The following is a 17,479-nucleotide window of genomic DNA, read 5'->3' on the forward strand; positions in this document are numbered from 1 at the left end:
AGAGAGAGCGCAATGGAAAATATAAATACAATAATTATTTAAATTATAATTGTATTTATAGTTGGAATAATTATAAATATTCCAATTATTTATAATTGGAAAAAATGATGACGACTAGTAAATACGATTCAAAACAGCTGTTAATCTCTCCCAGCACGTTCATCTTGAGGTCATGGAAATAAAAGAAAACAAAAGCCAAACAGGGAGTTAAATGTTTAAATTCAAGATAATACCAAAAGCTTGAACTAATGTGGTTTGTTTGGAAGGCTTTCCAGAAGATGATTGTCATTATGCAGGACACAGCTTGCTCTAATCCACAGCACATGTCTGCAAATGTCAGTGAGACCAAATCCCTCCACAATGATGGAAGAGGCTGATAGTCACGCAGAAAACTACCAGCTGAAATTACAGCTGAATCACAGAGGAGTAGTTTGTTTTTTTTGTGACTTGGTTATGACTGTAAATTAGGTGTGGGGCAAAAAAACGAGCAACAAATCCATCCAACTGGCCAAATACATTTTAATTTATCGGATGGATTATGCGTTTTCACAAATGGTGATTCATACCCAGGTGTCAATTATGGATTTTAGTTCCTGCTTCCTGAAGAACTAAAATAAAGTTACACAGTGTGATAGAATGAATCCAATAATACATGGAAAAATACATTTTTTGTACATTTAACTGTATCTTATGGTTTTTATCCTCAATTTTATGCATGAAGTTTGTCTGAAAAAGGGCAAAGTATCACATTCTAACAGTTTAGCATCAATTTGGAGGTTCTAATAACAAAATGCTTTTATGTTCCACTAACTAACTGCGTCTAAATTGTGTCTTTGGATTGTAGGTGTTTGGTGACGGCAGAGTGAACAGGGAACTGACAGCTGAGGTGCTTTTCCAGAATCCAGTGAAGGAGATACTGAGGGACTGCAGTCTGACCCTGACAGGAAGCGGCCTCTTTATTGGAGAACTCATAACCAGGTGAGAGTTTTTAACAAGTGTTTAGGAATGTGTTGGGTTTGTAATGAGTGTGTCATTTATGTACGGTAACAAAAAACAAAAACAAAAAAAAACTAAGAGGGCCCACAGGAGTTATAAAAGTTATTTTGTTTTAGGAAGGAGGCTAATTTTCATTTAGGCTCAATATTCACAACAATCCAAATTTAATTAATTTAAAAAAGGAAACAAACTGGCAATAAATAATAATATCTACATTTTACAAACACACAGTAAGGAAGCCCAGAAAATTAAAATAATTTAAAAAAAAATCTTATGATGTTCATGTTTTTTTTGGGGAAAAGTAACATAAAATGTTAAATAGTCAATAAGACCTCCAATTTTCTTCCTGACTTTATATTAACAGTATTTTTGTACCACTGAACAAATCAAAACACTCTCTGAAACATAAGTCAGCAAAGTAAAAATGTATTAATGTTTTTTTTGCCTTTAAATGTTTCTTTGTGCTCCTCGCAGACTCCCAGATCTGCTGCCAGACAACAGAGTTCGTGTGAAGTTTCATTTCGTTCCCTATAAGAGCGGAGAGAGGACTCTTCTAGTCGACTTTGACTGCGCCTCGTTCAGAGACATCAAGCAAAGCTGTACAGTCATCGTCAAACCTTAAATTTCTCTCATCCACTTCCTTAGTCCTTTAAAGCAAGATGGCTGATGCAATACATTTACCGATAATAATGATTTGATGTGTTTTGTTTCCAGTGAGAATAAAGTGTGTAAAATCTATGCAAAATTTTGAAATCAGAAATTTATTTTTTTGACATGAACAGAAACACACCGGTCCCATAAAACTTTGTACGCCTAAGAGCTGTGAAATGTAGTTTTAAAAAGTGTTTTTGTCTGGTTCACTTATTGCTGTGTTCAGCAGGTTTCTTTATTAACTTAAATTTGCTCAACAAAATACATCCTGCCGTTCAAAAAGAGAGATTGAAAATAACCAGTGTTATAATAAACTGCATTTTATGTCAAAAGCTGATTTATCTACAGCCTGTTACAGACTCTGTGTTGCTACGTCACTTACTTTCAAAGTGCTTTCTGTTTATTTCTGTAGGTTTAAAAAGTTAACTTCCATATATGTTTTCTCAGGTATTACAGTGTTGTTGTTTTTTTAGTGAAAAGTCTTGTTATTCAATACAATTCTGTATAATTAAATATATATACAGTAGTCTTGATGTTCAATGATAAGTCACCAAAAAACAGTGAAAGTAATCAGTGCTACCTGTTTTGGGGTTTTTAAATTATTCTGATCTCTATGGTGAATAAAAATATAATACACAATGTCAAGTTTCCCTTTAATTTGTGTAGCTTCTCCACTTGATAAGAAATTGATACATCAACACAGACTTTTTTAATTGACTGAATTTCACTCAAAGGACAAAGATGTTTTCTTCATCTGCCCTCCATTTATTTATTAGTATGTTCAACATTTCTTTCACCCCAAAAGAAGAAAAAATAAATATTACTAACCGGGATTACTTAAGTATACATAAATTAATTTTACTCAGACTGCAAAGAAAATACTACCATTGTGAATCAACCCACAAAGTGATTCAAATTAAAAGAGCAAAATAATTAATTTAAATTCTTTAACTTTTAAGTGCTACATTTCAAATTAATATTTACATTTCAAACCTTACCTTTTGAAATCATGAATGTTTATTATACAAATATAAAAAAATACTTATTTAATGCTTAATAAGTAGTTTAACTGTTAACTTCATAAAAAAAGAAACGCAATACAACAATTATTCCAATCATAAAAATCACCAATTAATATGCTAAAGTTCACAACTACGCTATAATAATGAAGTTCAGATATAGCCGACAATATGAGTTAACAAGCTGGCATACAGCCGGAAGTTTGGCTAGGCTAGGCTAGGCTAGGCTAGGCTAGAGCTACTCCAGGATGTAATAATCCAGCCTCTGCCATACCTGCTGCCTCTCTGCTTGTTTGTAGATGAATCCGGCTCCTCACAGGTCCGACAAACGAGCAGATCACCGTTCAAAAGTGACACCAAACTCCGTTTGTTTGGCGTTACCGTCTGCCGCTAATAATTGTCCCGTCATTGTCCGTCCCTCTTTATGGTCTGTGTAATACAATCACTGTTCCGCCATGTTTTCTTATGATTTACATTCTTTACACTTAGTGAATCATGACTTTAATTTATTCTTTGTCCTTTTTTCCTCCTTCTTCTCGCTTTCTTTCTTTTTTCTTCCCTTCCTCTTATTCTGAATTGACTTCACATGCAACTTTTGCTTTTGCTCCCATTTTTTATGAGCTGAACTCAAATATCTAAACATTTTTGTATAAACAAAATAATAATTTCTCTGAAATATTGTTCACAAATCTGTCTAAATCTGTGATAGTGAGCCTTTCCACATCATGGTGTGGCATATCAAGATGCTGATTAGACAGCATGATTATTGCACAGGTGTGCCACAATAAAAGATCGCTGAGGATCTTTGAGTTCAGCTCATGAAAAATGGGACTAAAAACAAAAGTGTTAATATTTTTGTTCGAAGGGGAGGCACAGCAGGTGGACAACGCCCCAGACTGCCATTAAAGACCCATAATCCTTATTAATAAGGTATAAAATATGCAAGTCATAACTATCTCACACTTGTTGGTCACAGGTAAAGGAACTGGTGATAGCTACACCAACTGCAGACTTTCTCTTACATTTAGTTAAAAATGACAAGATAATTCCAAATGCTCTACAAGGACAGGAGGATCATTTATTGATTGATTGATTGATTGATTGATTGATTTTTATTTTTACAAAATTACATTAAATTTACCAGAGTAAACAGGTAAAACAGAGCATATGAATAGAAGGAAACCAATAAAACATGCGACTCCGGAGCTGCATTTGCCTCTTCAGACCCCCCATAGTGGCTAAAAACCTCAATGCTGAAAACTGGGTAATGTTTTAAAATATAAAGACAAGTTTAAAACAAAATTAATAACCTTGATTAGATATTGTCAAAATAATAATTTCATTCTTGTAGTTTTTGTTACTCTGAACAAATTTTCTTTATCTGAAGTGAGGGCAAAAACGACACTTAGGGCAGTAAGATTTGTTTGTCCAGTTATTTCACAGCTGAACTTTTGTTAAATGTTTGAATTTTGTCCTTTTGTCGTGTATTCAGGCATAACTTGCTGAAAAGAACCTATGACTGAAGAGAAAACTCTGTTTTTAAGACTTCCCTGACATTTTTTGCGTCAAGAAGTTTGTTTTTGAAACTGTTCCTCAGTGAAAGTGTTTCACAATCTGTGAAATGTGAAAAGTGTTTGAAAGAGGTCTGAAAACAATGAGGTGGAATAATAGTGTGACAAGTTGTGCTGCTCTAATTGTAGTTGTTTATCTCACTGACGGGATTCAATGCACTTTTGTAACTGAATCATCTTCATCCACCTTTCCTTTGTCTTCTGCTTCTCCAAAATGCTGTTGAGGAAGTAATTTGTTCCAGAGTGAAAATCAGGTAACTTGAGTCATCTCCAAAATTTTACTTTACAATAGCAGGCGTTATCAAATCTATCTGTAAGCCTTAAAATCACACCAATGACAATCTCTTATAAAACTGGCCAGCTCTGGTCCTTGAGGGTAAAAGTTTTGATTGTTTTAATTTGTTTCCTGCTCAGATTTGCATCATTTCATTTTATGTATCATCAGGAAGCTCCTTCAGAAGTTAATGAGAATCTGAGGAGATAATTCCTTTATTTCAAAAGACCTGTTGAGAATGAGAGTCTCAATCGATGAATCATAATTTGTATTGACACACGGAGCATAAAATCAGCCAAGAAAAGCATTCAGACTTTACTTATTTTATCAACTTTCAGCGCTGAAAGAGTCTCAATCGACCATATGTCACTAAAATATTATAATGAAGGTTAACATTTTTTAAAAATTGTTTTTTAAAATATTTATTAAAATTGATACCATGTGCTGACGGTATGTTACGAGACAGATGATCTATGAAAGGATCTCAGCTGATATTGTCATCTGAAGAAATGCATCGACCAAAAACCACCAAAAACAACCAATCAGAGCCAGGACATGGGTCTTAGTGCTGTCATCACTGCTCGTGTATGTGCTGCTAAATGTGCTAATGGTGGAGAAATAAATAACTGTTTATCCATCGTCATCTGTAGCTATACTAACTAGCCTTAGCATTCACAAAGTCAAATTTCTTTTAAGTCATGTTTGATGTATGCAGCATTTTTATAATAATTGAAGGTTATACTTGATTTGCTATAAAAGGGCAGCAAGATTGTGGAAAATACATTCGGTTTGGATGGACGACAGTTCAAAGTCCTAACATGGGCAGAAATACAAACTAATGTGTGTGTGTGTGTGTGGTGTGTGTGTGTGTGTGTGTGTGTGTGTGTGTTTGTAATACTTTGTGGGGACCATCTTCCTGACACATACTACGTTGTGGGGACCCATTGTTCCTTGTGGGACTGAAGCCTGGACCCCACAAGGGGAAACACTGTTTTTGGGTCAGGGGTCAGATTTAGGACTAACCAATTGAGTTTTGGTTAGCGTTAGGGTTAGTTAGGGTTAGGGTTAAGTTTAGGTTTAGGCTGTAGAAATGAATGGAAGTTGATGGAAAGTCTCCGCAAAGATAGTCACGCAAACATGTGTCTGTTTGTTTGCCTCAGTTGCCTCTGTGGGACGTTTCCTGGTATGATCACGGTTCTTTTTCATGTGTGAGAACATATTCATGTGGAGGTGATATGATGAAATAATGAAAGTTTGGGGGGAAATGCCACACCTCAGCCACTCCCACTTAACTGCTTCTTATTTCACAGCTTGTATACGGGGAATCACACCCATTTCTTTTCCGCTTCTCCTCAACTATATGCTCATCTGCATGAGGAAATATCTACATCTACAATTAATGCTGTGAAAAATTTTAATTTAAGAAAAAATAACTTCTTCCCTGTTGATCTCTGGGACAACAGCTCTAATTTTCAGAAAAATGAATCATTGGACTGAAAAGAAACATCAATTATTTTAAATTAACTACAATTACACAATAAACGTAATTATTTTTCTTGAATTCATTAAGATTGCAACAGATTTATATTTAGTCTCTTAGTAGCCACACACTACCAACAGACTGTGAAAACAAATAGGATGGATTATAATTAGACAGAACAGGAATGTAAGTACTTACGTCTTGATTGTTCTCAAGATGGCTTTCTTTCCCTCTTTGTCCACGCCAAGGGCTTTAATCATGACAGTCACTTTTTGACTAATACATTTTTGAGAGAAAAGAAAACACTCTCAAAGTGTGACTCCACCCAATTTCAGCTTCCCTCAACTGCTTGTCAGAAATTAGAGAAAAATAATGCGCTCTCACAAAATCTGGCTTCGGCTAATGGGTTTGACTCACTGTAAGAGAACTGACACATTTTCTCACATCACTCATCACATTTCCCCTTTACGTCCAACAAAACATCTCCAGGAAAGGTTCCAGTAAGATGTTTGAAGCACTTCTAACTGATTAACTTTATTCTGGAATGATGGAGCTCCTCACGTTATCTGGCTGAATGTAGAAACCAGATGGAGAAAATCCATTTCTGCCACGATGTTAGATAAGATAAGATAACAAACTTTGTTCATTGGAGAGCTTCTGGTTTAGACGCATAACATTCTCCAACATAACCAGAAGTGGGCCAAAAATTGTACTCAGGCAAGAGAAGCACTACTTCAAGTAAAAGAAAGAAGTAATTAACAATTATTTAATAAAAAATGAATAATCAGACAGACAAAATATAAAGTTAAGTGGAAATGTTGGTATTTTATGGACGAAAATGACAAAAATCCATATAAGTAACAAAAAATTATTCCCTCCCCCCAAACCAGTTACTTTCAATAAAAAACTTAAGAAACTGTTACAGAAACTGCAGGTGTGTCTGTGTCTGGTGAATTTTTGGTTAAAACATGTTTCATGTTTGTTTTTCATTCAGTAAGTAGAAAATCCAGAAATTATACTCAAGTAGGAGAAGAGATACTTAATAATAAAATTACCCGAGTGAAAGTAAAAAGTACAGCATAGTAAAAATACTCCTAAAAGTACTTTTTTAAAAAAGCTACTCAAGTATATGTAATTGAGTAAATGTAACTAGTTAAAGCAGAGCCTTTGCAGAGGCAAATGTGACAAAAGGTTTTACATAAATCTCATTTTAAATAGAGCTGATCTTCACAGAGTAGTTCTATTTATAATGAGATTAATTGGGTTTAATCACTCTATGCAGACAGAACAAAACTCCTAAAAAACTCCAGCATCTTTCCAAAAAATCAGTTAAAAAACAAACTAAACCACCGAAGGACTTCTAGATAAGCACTTTTTAAATTTAGCTGAAGAATGACCTGAGTATTTATTCCATCTGTTAATCCAAGTTTTTGGCTGTTAGATGGTGGAAGCCTAAATTCACTGTGCAGAATCATAACATCACAATATAATTCACTACATTTTCTAAGATAGCAAAATGAGAAAAGATTAAACATTATGAAATGTTACCAGCTTTATGAGCTTTGACGATGCATGAAATAACATTTCAGTTTTATTTCTGAGTAATTTGATGTTTGACATACCACAGACTTGGAAGAACATCTCTATTTGCATCCTTTGTTTTCCTGGCTGTCATCTAGTTGAGGATTTTATCCGACCGACTGCGAGAACCAAGAAACCAATTTTACCCAGCAAACAAAAAAACAAAAAACAAACGCTGTAATAAATCTTTAGAGCTCATTGTTTAATATTTGCTGTTATTGCTTAATGTGTCAACACCAGTCAGAGTCATGTGAAGGGCAAAATCGTGTTGTTGACCAGAAAAATTATATTTGGTAACTTAGGGTAGCAGCAAATCTTTAATGCAGTTGTTATATTTGGAAAAAAGGGATAATTTCCATGGAATGCATGACTGGGTTGCACCATCTATTTCTCAAAGAAATGGCATGTGGCTGGGCGTGACAAGGACTTTAAAAGCAACGTCTGCAGAGTTATCAGGCAGAACACGCTTGGTGCCAACCAGACCGCTTTCAGCTCATCATCTCAGGAGGACAAACACAACAGGAGCAGCCATGAGTCTCAACTGGCCTACTGACTACAGCTCAGGTGCAGTATGAAAACTCCACTATTTGTTTTGGAACACAGACTAAAACTATGTAGTTAAGTTTAAGGCATGTAAATCTTTTCACTGGAGATTTTAAAACTCTGGAGACATTTTGGTTGCAGTTCCACTGTACAAAGCTGTTTTTGAAAAGCACAATAAATATTGAACATGCTTAAACTTGTCTCAGGTGGACATAATCCTTAAAAATATAAAGAGCAGCTGCGCCCTGACTGAATGGATCAAGATTTAAAAGAAAAATGGCTGTTATTAAGACACTTCAAGAGCTTTATGACTTCAGGCTTTAATGTGGGAGGCCTCACAGCATTAAAAGACCATTTCGGTTTCTTAAAGCTTAGTTTGGTCACTTTGTAGTATGTCGGACTTGGTTGCATGGCAACATTTACAAGAATACCATATTTTCCTTTTCCCTCCTTTTTCTACACCAAAATCCTCTCCTTGTTATATCCCAGCTGCTAAGACAAGTCTGGTGAATAAATCAGAACTTTTTACACTTTTTAAAATAGCTTTTTTTCTTTTCAAAGAGTTTGTGCGATTCTATCCAAGCCTATGGAGACATAATAAACAACATTTATCTCCATTCCCTTCCTGAAATTCAACTTAGCGAAATTATAAAGAAAAAAAAATGTTTTTGCATATTTTTTATTTTTTTTTTTACATCAAAATAGGTGATTTAATAAAGCTGACTATGCAATTTCCCATCCTTGTTTTTTTTCTACACCTTCTATTTTGTTGCTTATATATTCTGTAAATTGATTTTGGCTCATGAGAAAACTCAATTTTTGCTTTTTTGTGATATTTAGCTATTTAAAATTTTTTGATGATAATAATAAGCCAAGTTTACAAAATCCATCCAGCTTTCTTTATTAATATAAATAAAAACAAACTTCCCCCAGGGCAACTTAGCAGAAAAACAGACTTCATCTTTAAAAAAAAAATCCAAAATATTTCAGATTTTACATTAAATCACTGGATTCCATGTGGATCCTTGAACTAAAAAAGCACTACATTTTAAAATTATAGATAATTATAAGTAGAAGAAGCTATAAAACATCTAAATCAATGAATGAGAACAGAAGTATGGCAGAGCAGACCGAGCAGCGGAGAAGATGATTATGATTTCTGAGCTGCAGAGGTTTACAGCTCAGCAGGGCGCGTATCAGACTGAGATGAGTCTGACTGTGAACAATTGTTATTTATTTGTTCATTTTCCACTTGAGTAACTCTGAATGTGTGTCTTTAATTGCTTGAGCTTTACAGATGAATGTAGAGAAGCTTTCAGGCAGACAGGTGTTTCTGCCTCTCATGTACGGCCGCCAAGAACAACAGAACACACCTTGGAAGTGTAACATTAAACTTTCCAGGCAACTATGTCAACATAAAACAGCAACGTAGTGGCTTCTACAAAAAAAAACCAACAAAAAAACATTTTTATGTTGTAATTTGAGTTTGATACCGTGTTGATTTGTAGAATACAAAAACAGATTATGAAACATTAATCCAGCAAGTGATTCACCTGCTAATGAAATAACCTGGAGCTGCCTCTAATTTTATTAATCTATAAACGGATAAATATTTTCATTACTCTATCTCTCAGCTGTGTTTATTTACAATTAAAGAAAAATAACTTTATCCAGAGTTATTGAGCAGTTCAAACAGTGAATCTACTGCCGTGTTCAGTGTCTGGTTTGGTGAAGGTCGAGGAAAATGTGAACGGCGATGTGGCATCATGAAGATTTATTTAAACTTGACATGAACATGAGTTCACCAAACTACAGATGTAAAAACACACAAATCCTGCACCAGACAAAAGCATTGAACTTGAATGCAATGTGAGATAGGTGAGGCGGAAACTAATCAGGCACCAGGTGAAAAACATGAGCTGAGTTAACAGGATGGACTACAGGAATAAATGCAAACGAGAAATAAAACCAGACGTCCAGAAGAGCCGTTTCAAACTCATCTTCATTTTGGGCCAAATCAATATCAGGAATGTTCTAAAGTATTGATAAAACCCATTAACAAACTGTTAAAATACTAATAAATATCTGTCTCTGCTTTTTGTAAGCACTTCATAAAATTAAACATCTTCTCACATTATTCAATCCCTCCAGGATGTCACAACTGACTTAGTGATTTTCTTTTATTTTTTTTTTGCATATAAAATCACTACTTTTGTGGCGCTAATTTATAAATATTTTTAAGGAATTTTACAATATTTACATTTATGTATTACATTAACTTGACATCAAGTAAGGCTCAGGCATCAGTGTCGTAAAAGTACAAAATACTGCCATAAGGCAGGAGTTAAAATGTACAATAAACTTACGGTTATACATTAGCGGGTAAAAATGTGGGAATCTGTTGATTTTACGTAAATTTACACAATCACAGAATAACAGAAAATGGCTTGATATGACTTAGCATCTGGAGCCTTGTGGGCCACACAGAAAGCTATGGTGGGCCGTGGTTGGCCCCCGGGCCTTAGGTTTGAAACATGTGATCTGGAAGATAACAGACCCTGTTCAACACAAGTGAAAAGAAAACCAAATGAGGCCAGGGATGAGAATTAAATAAGACTAACTGAAGCAGAAATCTAATTTAAACAAATAGAAAATAACCCAAAGAAACAAACATGACACCAGGACAAATACAAGCCCAAACCTACAGATAAATAAGAAAACGCCTGATGGTTTGGTGAGTTGTGTTTAATTTTCTCCAAACATTTTACTGTTAAGGTCCAACATTTCTAATCCAGGTTGTTCTGGAGAAGAGAATATTTCCCCAAAGGTTCTGGCAGACAGCTTAGATGGGCAGATTTTGGAGAAATTTTTTAAAATATTTTCATACCTGTCCTGCTGTTGACTTGAAAAAAGAATTTTTTTTTTTCTTACACAACTTGACCACAGAGTGAACTTGTCATTATTAAAACTGCTTGTAAAATAATCAGTGCCAGGTAATTAGAGAGATGCTGTTTCTTTTCTCGGCTTGTGGCTGTTGACATTTCCTTTGAGCTTCATGTTAACACACGCCTGGAGGTTTATGCTTCTGAAGAGATTCTTACCTGCGTTTAATGAGGGAATCTGCTTCACAACATCCAGCAGCTGCAACAGATTTTGGATGTTTTTAGCCAGGATTTTCTAACTAAATAAAAACATTTAGTTCTCCGGAGAATCGGTTACCTGTGTAGGTGTTGCTCTTTTTTTAAAAAGCCAGAAACAGTAAATGAATTAGAAGGACTGGAATCACAACCTTAATACAATAATTTGATAAGCTTACCTGTAGCTCACTTTCATTACACACTCATTCATAGTCACACAATAATTGACAGGTAATTATTGATTCATTTAACCCAAACTTTCTCTTCGTTGTTCTTTTCTGGGGCAAAATCCATGTTCAGATGTTGCTCAATCAGTTTTTGTGGTTGGATTTATTTACTTACAGTTCTTTATCCAGCTTTCTTTGCATGAGGTTTGTGGATTTCTGCAGTGTTTGCACAACTCTTGAGGGTGTTGCTGCAGAGGTTAAGGAAAGGGTGTGTTTCATTGTACTCTCCTGTTTTGGCATGCCCCGTTCACACACAGGCTGGGATGAGTAAATTAAGCAACCAACACACCCAGTTTCTGCTGTCAATGTATGTCAGCAGACTTTTGACAGATAGTTAGTAACAGAGTTCAACACTCACCACGCCCCGTCTGCATCCAACTGACCTGAACAGGCAGGATTGGTTTTCAGAACAATCTGGCTCAGAGCCGCGAGAAGGACTCTGACCTCGTTTATTACTCAATAGCATGAACAACATAAATTATAACGCTTTAAAAATAATCTGAATCATCTTATAGGGCCAGAATACATTAATAAAACCAATTAAACTATTAAAACATCAATAAGTAGCTGTTCCTCCAGGATTTTGTGATTGCTTTACTGAAGTTTTGCAATCAAAATTATACATTTTGTGGCGCCAATTTTGAAATATTTGTAAGGAATTCAATATTTGTGCTCATGTATGATGTTAAATGAGATTTTTTATTTCTCGCTGTATCGATTACAGAGTATAACTTGACATCAAGTAAGGCTGATTCAGCAGTCGCTTAACCCCAATGTTTTTGACCAGTTTTGAGAAAATGTGCAGTAAAATCAGAAAAAATTTACAGATTTGTTGATTTTGTGTGCATTTTGCAGATTTGTGACAAACTGGAAGAACTTGCTGATGTAATTTAGAGTCTTGAGGGGCACATGAAAAGCTATGGTGGGCCAAATTTGCTTTTCCTTGAGTTTGACACGTGTGGTGTAGATTTAAAGGAACTCAGTATTTCAGCCGTTTTGCAGTTTTCTGGAAATTTGATCCAAATTTGTGGTGCATAGAAAGTTTTCTTTCTGTCTTTTCTTTATTTGACCAGGTGAAACTTCACAAAAATCCAGATCTTATATGTAAGAGGGAAATCTGGAACCCATTGCGACAAAAGTAAAACAAACTAAACCATATAAGCAAGTTCAAAACAATCACAAAGTATTATAAAACAATTATTTTTGATTAATACACTGCTGAATGCTCCTCCTCCAGGTTTGGGTTTAGTTCTGGATGCAGAGCAGAACCAGAACCCAAGAGGTCTGGAAGGTTGATCCAGCAGCAGCAGATCTTTAAGCTCATCAGTGATTTATAAACTACCAGCAGTATTTTAAAGTCTGTTCTCTCAGTGAAGGACTGTAGAACTGAGTGATGTAGAACAGGTGATGTGCTCTATCTTCCTGGTTTTAATCAGAATGTGGCTGAAGAGAAATGCCTGGATGAGTTTCTCTGAGACATTAAATGTTCTTCATGTGATAGAAGGCCGACTTTGTAACTGTCTCTATGTTGCTCTGAATGTTCAAATCTAGTTTCTTTCTCATTAATGTTATGATTCTTATTTATTTTTTGTTTGTCCTGTCCTGTTTTTGTAGTTTTCAGATTAGTGGACCTCCACACTGACACCAACAACTATGAGCATCACACCAGTGAGATCTCCGTGAAGGAGCTGATCGTCAGACGAGGCCAAGCCTTCAAACTCACCCTCAAACTGACTCAACCTTTCAACCTGGGCTTTGATCAGCTCATAATGACTGTGGTGACAGGTTGGTGCCTTTAAATTAATTGTTTTTATCTAGGCCTGTTGCAATAAGTGATAAATCAATTAATCACATGATAGATTAAAAGAAGCTCAATAATTCCCATTTGCATGATTTACCTTTATTCTCTTTCTACCAAAAACTGGATGTTTTGTTTAAAGAGATTTCATAATTCATTTTATTTGTTGTTTTGTTTATCTATTTTTGATATTTAAAATGTCTTCCAGTTCCATCCAAACATCAGTTAAACCTTTTAGTTTTATATATAAAAAGCCTGTTAGTGCCTTTGTGTTTTCATTTATCCATATTAGTTTATCTAAAAAAAATTTCAATGAAACATGTTGAAGTTTGTGACAAAATGTGAGAGAATGCCAAAGATATAAAACTTTCTATTGCTTTTTAATGTTGCAGGAATGTGTACTTCATTATCTTTCCCATCATAGCAAACTGTCACAGCATGGAGGCAGTTTAACAAATAAATAATAAACATATTTTTTTCATTAAAGTTACATCCTGCGCCTTTAGTAGCAATTTTTATTTGCATGGGGCCTATGAATTCATCTCTATTTTCTAAAGTTTTATATATTTTTTTGTAAAAAACTGAATTGATACTTGTATCCAGAGGATTGTTGCCTTACTCCTTCAGTTGTGTCTGTTTGCAGGAAATGATCCATCGGAGGATCTGGGGACGAAGTCTCGCTTCGGCGTCCCGGGCCGGTCACTGCATTCAGCTTCAGCCAAGGCGGTGTGGAAGGCAGAGCTTCAACGGGGCTCTTCTCCTGAAACCGGAGTCCTGGTTCTGATCGTTTCACCGCCAGCTGACGCGCCCATCGGCGAATACACTCTGTCTGCCAGCCTCAAGGACAAGGAAAAGGTTTTGGCAAACTTCTCTGTCCTCTTCAACCCGTGGAGTTCTGGTGAGTTTGTGGGTTATTTGTCTTTTCATTTCTTTCTGTTTGTTTTTGACTGTGAGGGGATGTAATGAGCTTTTCAGAAGTTTCTAAATTAGCTCTAGTTCAGTGTTTCTCAAACTTTTTCAGACCACTTGGCCCATTTAACACACACTCACCTGATAAGATAAACAATTATTTAAAAATTTGATTTTATTTTGCTTTAAATTAAGTATTGAACGTGTTTCAATAGACAAAAGAAACCATTTTGACCTAATAATTACTTTTTAAATTAGTTTGTACTTAATAAATGGCATATTTCATCATCATAACCAAAAACTTTTTATTTTGTAGAAAACATAAAAACATTTATTGCATTTTCCCAACCTAAGAGTGACATATCTATCTATCTATCTATCTATCTATCTATCTATCTATCTATCTATCTATCTATCTATCTATCTATCNACTTGCTGAAAAGAACCTATGACTGAAGAGAAAACTCTGTTTTTAAGACTTCCCTGACATTTTTTGCGTCAAGAAGTTTGTTTTTGAAACTGTTCCTCAGTGAAAGTGTTTCACAATCTGTGAAATGTGAAAAGTGTTTGAAAGAGGTCTGAAAACAATGAGGTGGAATAATAGTGTGACAAGTTGTGCTGCTCTAATTGTAGTTGTTTATCTCACTGACGGGATTCAATGCACTTTTGTAACTGAATCATCTTCATCCACCTTTCCTTTGTCTTCTGCTTCTCCAAAATGGTGTTGGTTGAGGAAGTAATTTGTTCCAGAGTGAAAATCAGGTAACTTGAGTCATCTCCAAAATTTTACTTTACAATAGCAGGCGTTATCAAATCTATCTGTAAGCCTTAAAATCACACCAATGACAATCTCTTATAAAACTGGCCAGTTCTGGTCCTTGAGGGTAAAAGTTTTGATTGTTTTAATTTGTTTCCTGCTCAGATTTGCATCATTTCATTTTATGTATCATCAGGAAGCTCCTTCAGAAGTTAATGAGAATCTGAGGAGATAATTCCTTTATTTCAAAAGACCTGTTGAGAATGAGAGTCTCAATCGATGAATCATAATTTGTATTGACACACGGAGCATAAAATCAGCCAAGAAAAGCATTCAGACTTTACTTATTTTATCAACTTTCAGCGCTGAAAGAGTCTCAATCGACCATATGTCACTAAAATATTATAATGAAGGTTAACATTTTTTAAAAATTGTTTTTTAAAATATTTATTAAAATTGATACCATGTGCTGACGGTATGTTACGAGACAGATGATCTGTGAAAGGATCTCAGCTGATATTGTCATCTGAAGAAATGCATCGACCAAAAACCACCAAAAACAACCAATCAGAGCCAGGACATGGGTCTTAGTGCTGTCATCACTGCTCGTGTATGTGCTGCTAAATGTGCTAATGGTGGAGAAATAAATAACTGTTTATCCATCGTCATCTGTAGCTATACTAACTAGCCTTAGCATTCACAAAGTCAAATTTCTTTTAAGTCATGTTTGATGTATGCAGCATTTTTATAATAATTGAAGGTTATACTTGATTTGCTATAAAAGGGCAGCAAGATTGTGGAAAATACATTCGGTTTGGATGGACGACAGTTCAAAGTCCTAACATGGGCAGAAATACAAACTAATGTGTGTGTGTGTGTGTGGTGTGTGTGTGTGTGTGTGTGTGTGTGTGTGTTTGTAATACTTTGTGGGGACCATCTTCCTGACACATACTACGTTGTGGGGACCCATTGTTCCTTGTGGGACTGAAGCCTGGACCCCACAAGGGGAAACACTGTTTTTGGGTCAGGGGTCAGATTTAGGACTAACCAATTGAGTTTTGGTTAGCGTTAGGGTTAGTTAGGGTTAGGGTTAAGTTTAGGTTTAGGCTGTAGAAATGAATGGAAGTTGATGGAAAGTCTCCGCAAAGATAGTCACGCAAACATGTGTCTGTTTGTTTGCCTCAGTTGCCTCTGTGGGACGTTTCCTGGTATGATCACGGTTCTTTTTCATGTGTGAGAACATATTCATGTGGAGGTGATATGATGAAATAATGAAAGTTTGGGGGGAAATGCCACACCTCAGCCACTCCCACTTAACTGCTTCTTATTTCACAGCTTGTATACGGGGAATCACACCCATTTCTTTTCCGCTTCTCCTCAACTATATGCTCATCTGCATGAGCAAATATCTACATCTACAATTAATGCTGTGAAAAATTTTAATTTAAGAAAAAATAACTTCTTCCCTGTTGATCTCTGGGACAACAGCTCTAATTTTCAGAAAAATGAATCATTGGACTGAAAAGAAACATCAATTATTTTAAATTAACTACAATTACACAATAAACGTAATTATTTTTCTTGAATTCATTAAGATTGCAACAGATTTATATTTAGTCTCTTAGTAGCCACACACTACCAACAGACTGTGAAAACAAATAGGATGGATTATAATTAGACAGAACAGGAATGTAAGTACTTACGTCTTGATTGTTCTCAAGATGGCTTTCTTTCCCTCTTTGTCCACGCCAAGGGCTTTAATCATGACAGTCACTTTTTGACTAATACATTTTTGAGAGAAAAGAAAACACTCTCAAAGTGTGACTCCACCCAATTTCAGCTTCCCTCAACTGCTTGTCAGAAATTAGAGAAAAATAATGCGCTCTCACAAAATCTGGCTTCGGCTAATGGGTTTGACTCACTGTAAGAGAACTGACACATTTTCTCACATCACTCATCACATTTCCCCTTTACGTCCAACAAAACATCTCCAGGAAAGGTTCCAGTAAGATGTTTGAAGCACTTCTAACTGATTAACTTTATTCTGGAATGATGGAGCTCCTCACGTTATCTGGCTGAATGTAGAAACCAGATGGAGAAAATCCATTTCTGCCACGATGTTAGATAAGATAAGATAACAAACTTTGTTCATTGGAGAGCTTCTGGTTTAGACGCATAACATTCTCCAACATAACCAGAAGTGGGCCAAAAATTGTACTCAGGCAAGAGAAGCACTACTTCAAGTAAAAGAAAGAAGTAATTAACAATTATTTAATAAAAAATGAATAATCAGACAGACAAAATATAAAGTTAAGTGGAAATGTTGGTATTTTATGGACGAAAATGACAAAAATCCATATAAGTAACAAAAAATTATTCCCTCCCCCCAAACCAGTTACTTTCAATAAAAAACTTAAGAAACTGTTACAGAAACTGCAGGTGTGTCTGTGTCTGGTGAATTTTTGGTTAAAACATGTTTCATGTTTGTTTTTCATTCAGTAAGTAGAAAATCCAGAAATTATACTCAAGTAGGAGA

The 17,479-nt window shown here is 35.3% G+C and overlaps 2 protein-coding genes across 2 annotated transcripts in view; both read left to right on the plus strand.

Moving 5' to 3' along the window:
- Positions 1–2,280, plus strand: part of LOC103143234 (protein-glutamine gamma-glutamyltransferase E-like) — a 15,821-nt gene extending 13,541 nt beyond the window's left edge. Inside the window, exons 14-15 of the mRNA XM_007559691.2 lie at positions 845–978; positions 1,471–2,280. Coding sequence (XP_007559753.1) covers positions 845–978; positions 1,471–1,618 — 282 coding nt within the window. The 3' untranslated portion in view covers positions 1,619–2,280. The remainder of the gene's footprint in view (positions 1–844; positions 979–1,470) is intronic.
- A 5,735-nt stretch (positions 2,281–8,015) lies between these two features.
- On the plus strand, positions 8,016–14,240 carry LOC103143272 (protein-glutamine gamma-glutamyltransferase Z-like). The gene is made up of 3 exons (XM_007559733.2): positions 8,016–8,136; positions 13,094–13,264; positions 13,921–14,240. The coding sequence occupies exons 1-3, from the start codon at positions 8,103–8,105 to the stop codon at positions 14,238–14,240; spliced, it is 525 nt and encodes a 174-aa protein (XP_007559795.1). The 5' UTR covers positions 8,016–8,102.
- The last annotated feature ends 3,239 nt before the right edge of the window (positions 14,241–17,479 follow it).

This window comes from Poecilia formosa, unplaced genomic scaffold (genome assembly GCF_000485575.1).
Source record: "Poecilia formosa unplaced genomic scaffold, Poecilia_formosa-5.1.2 Scaffold106, whole genome shotgun sequence".
Classification (NCBI taxonomy): Eukaryota; Metazoa; Chordata; class Actinopteri; order Cyprinodontiformes; family Poeciliidae; genus Poecilia; species Poecilia formosa.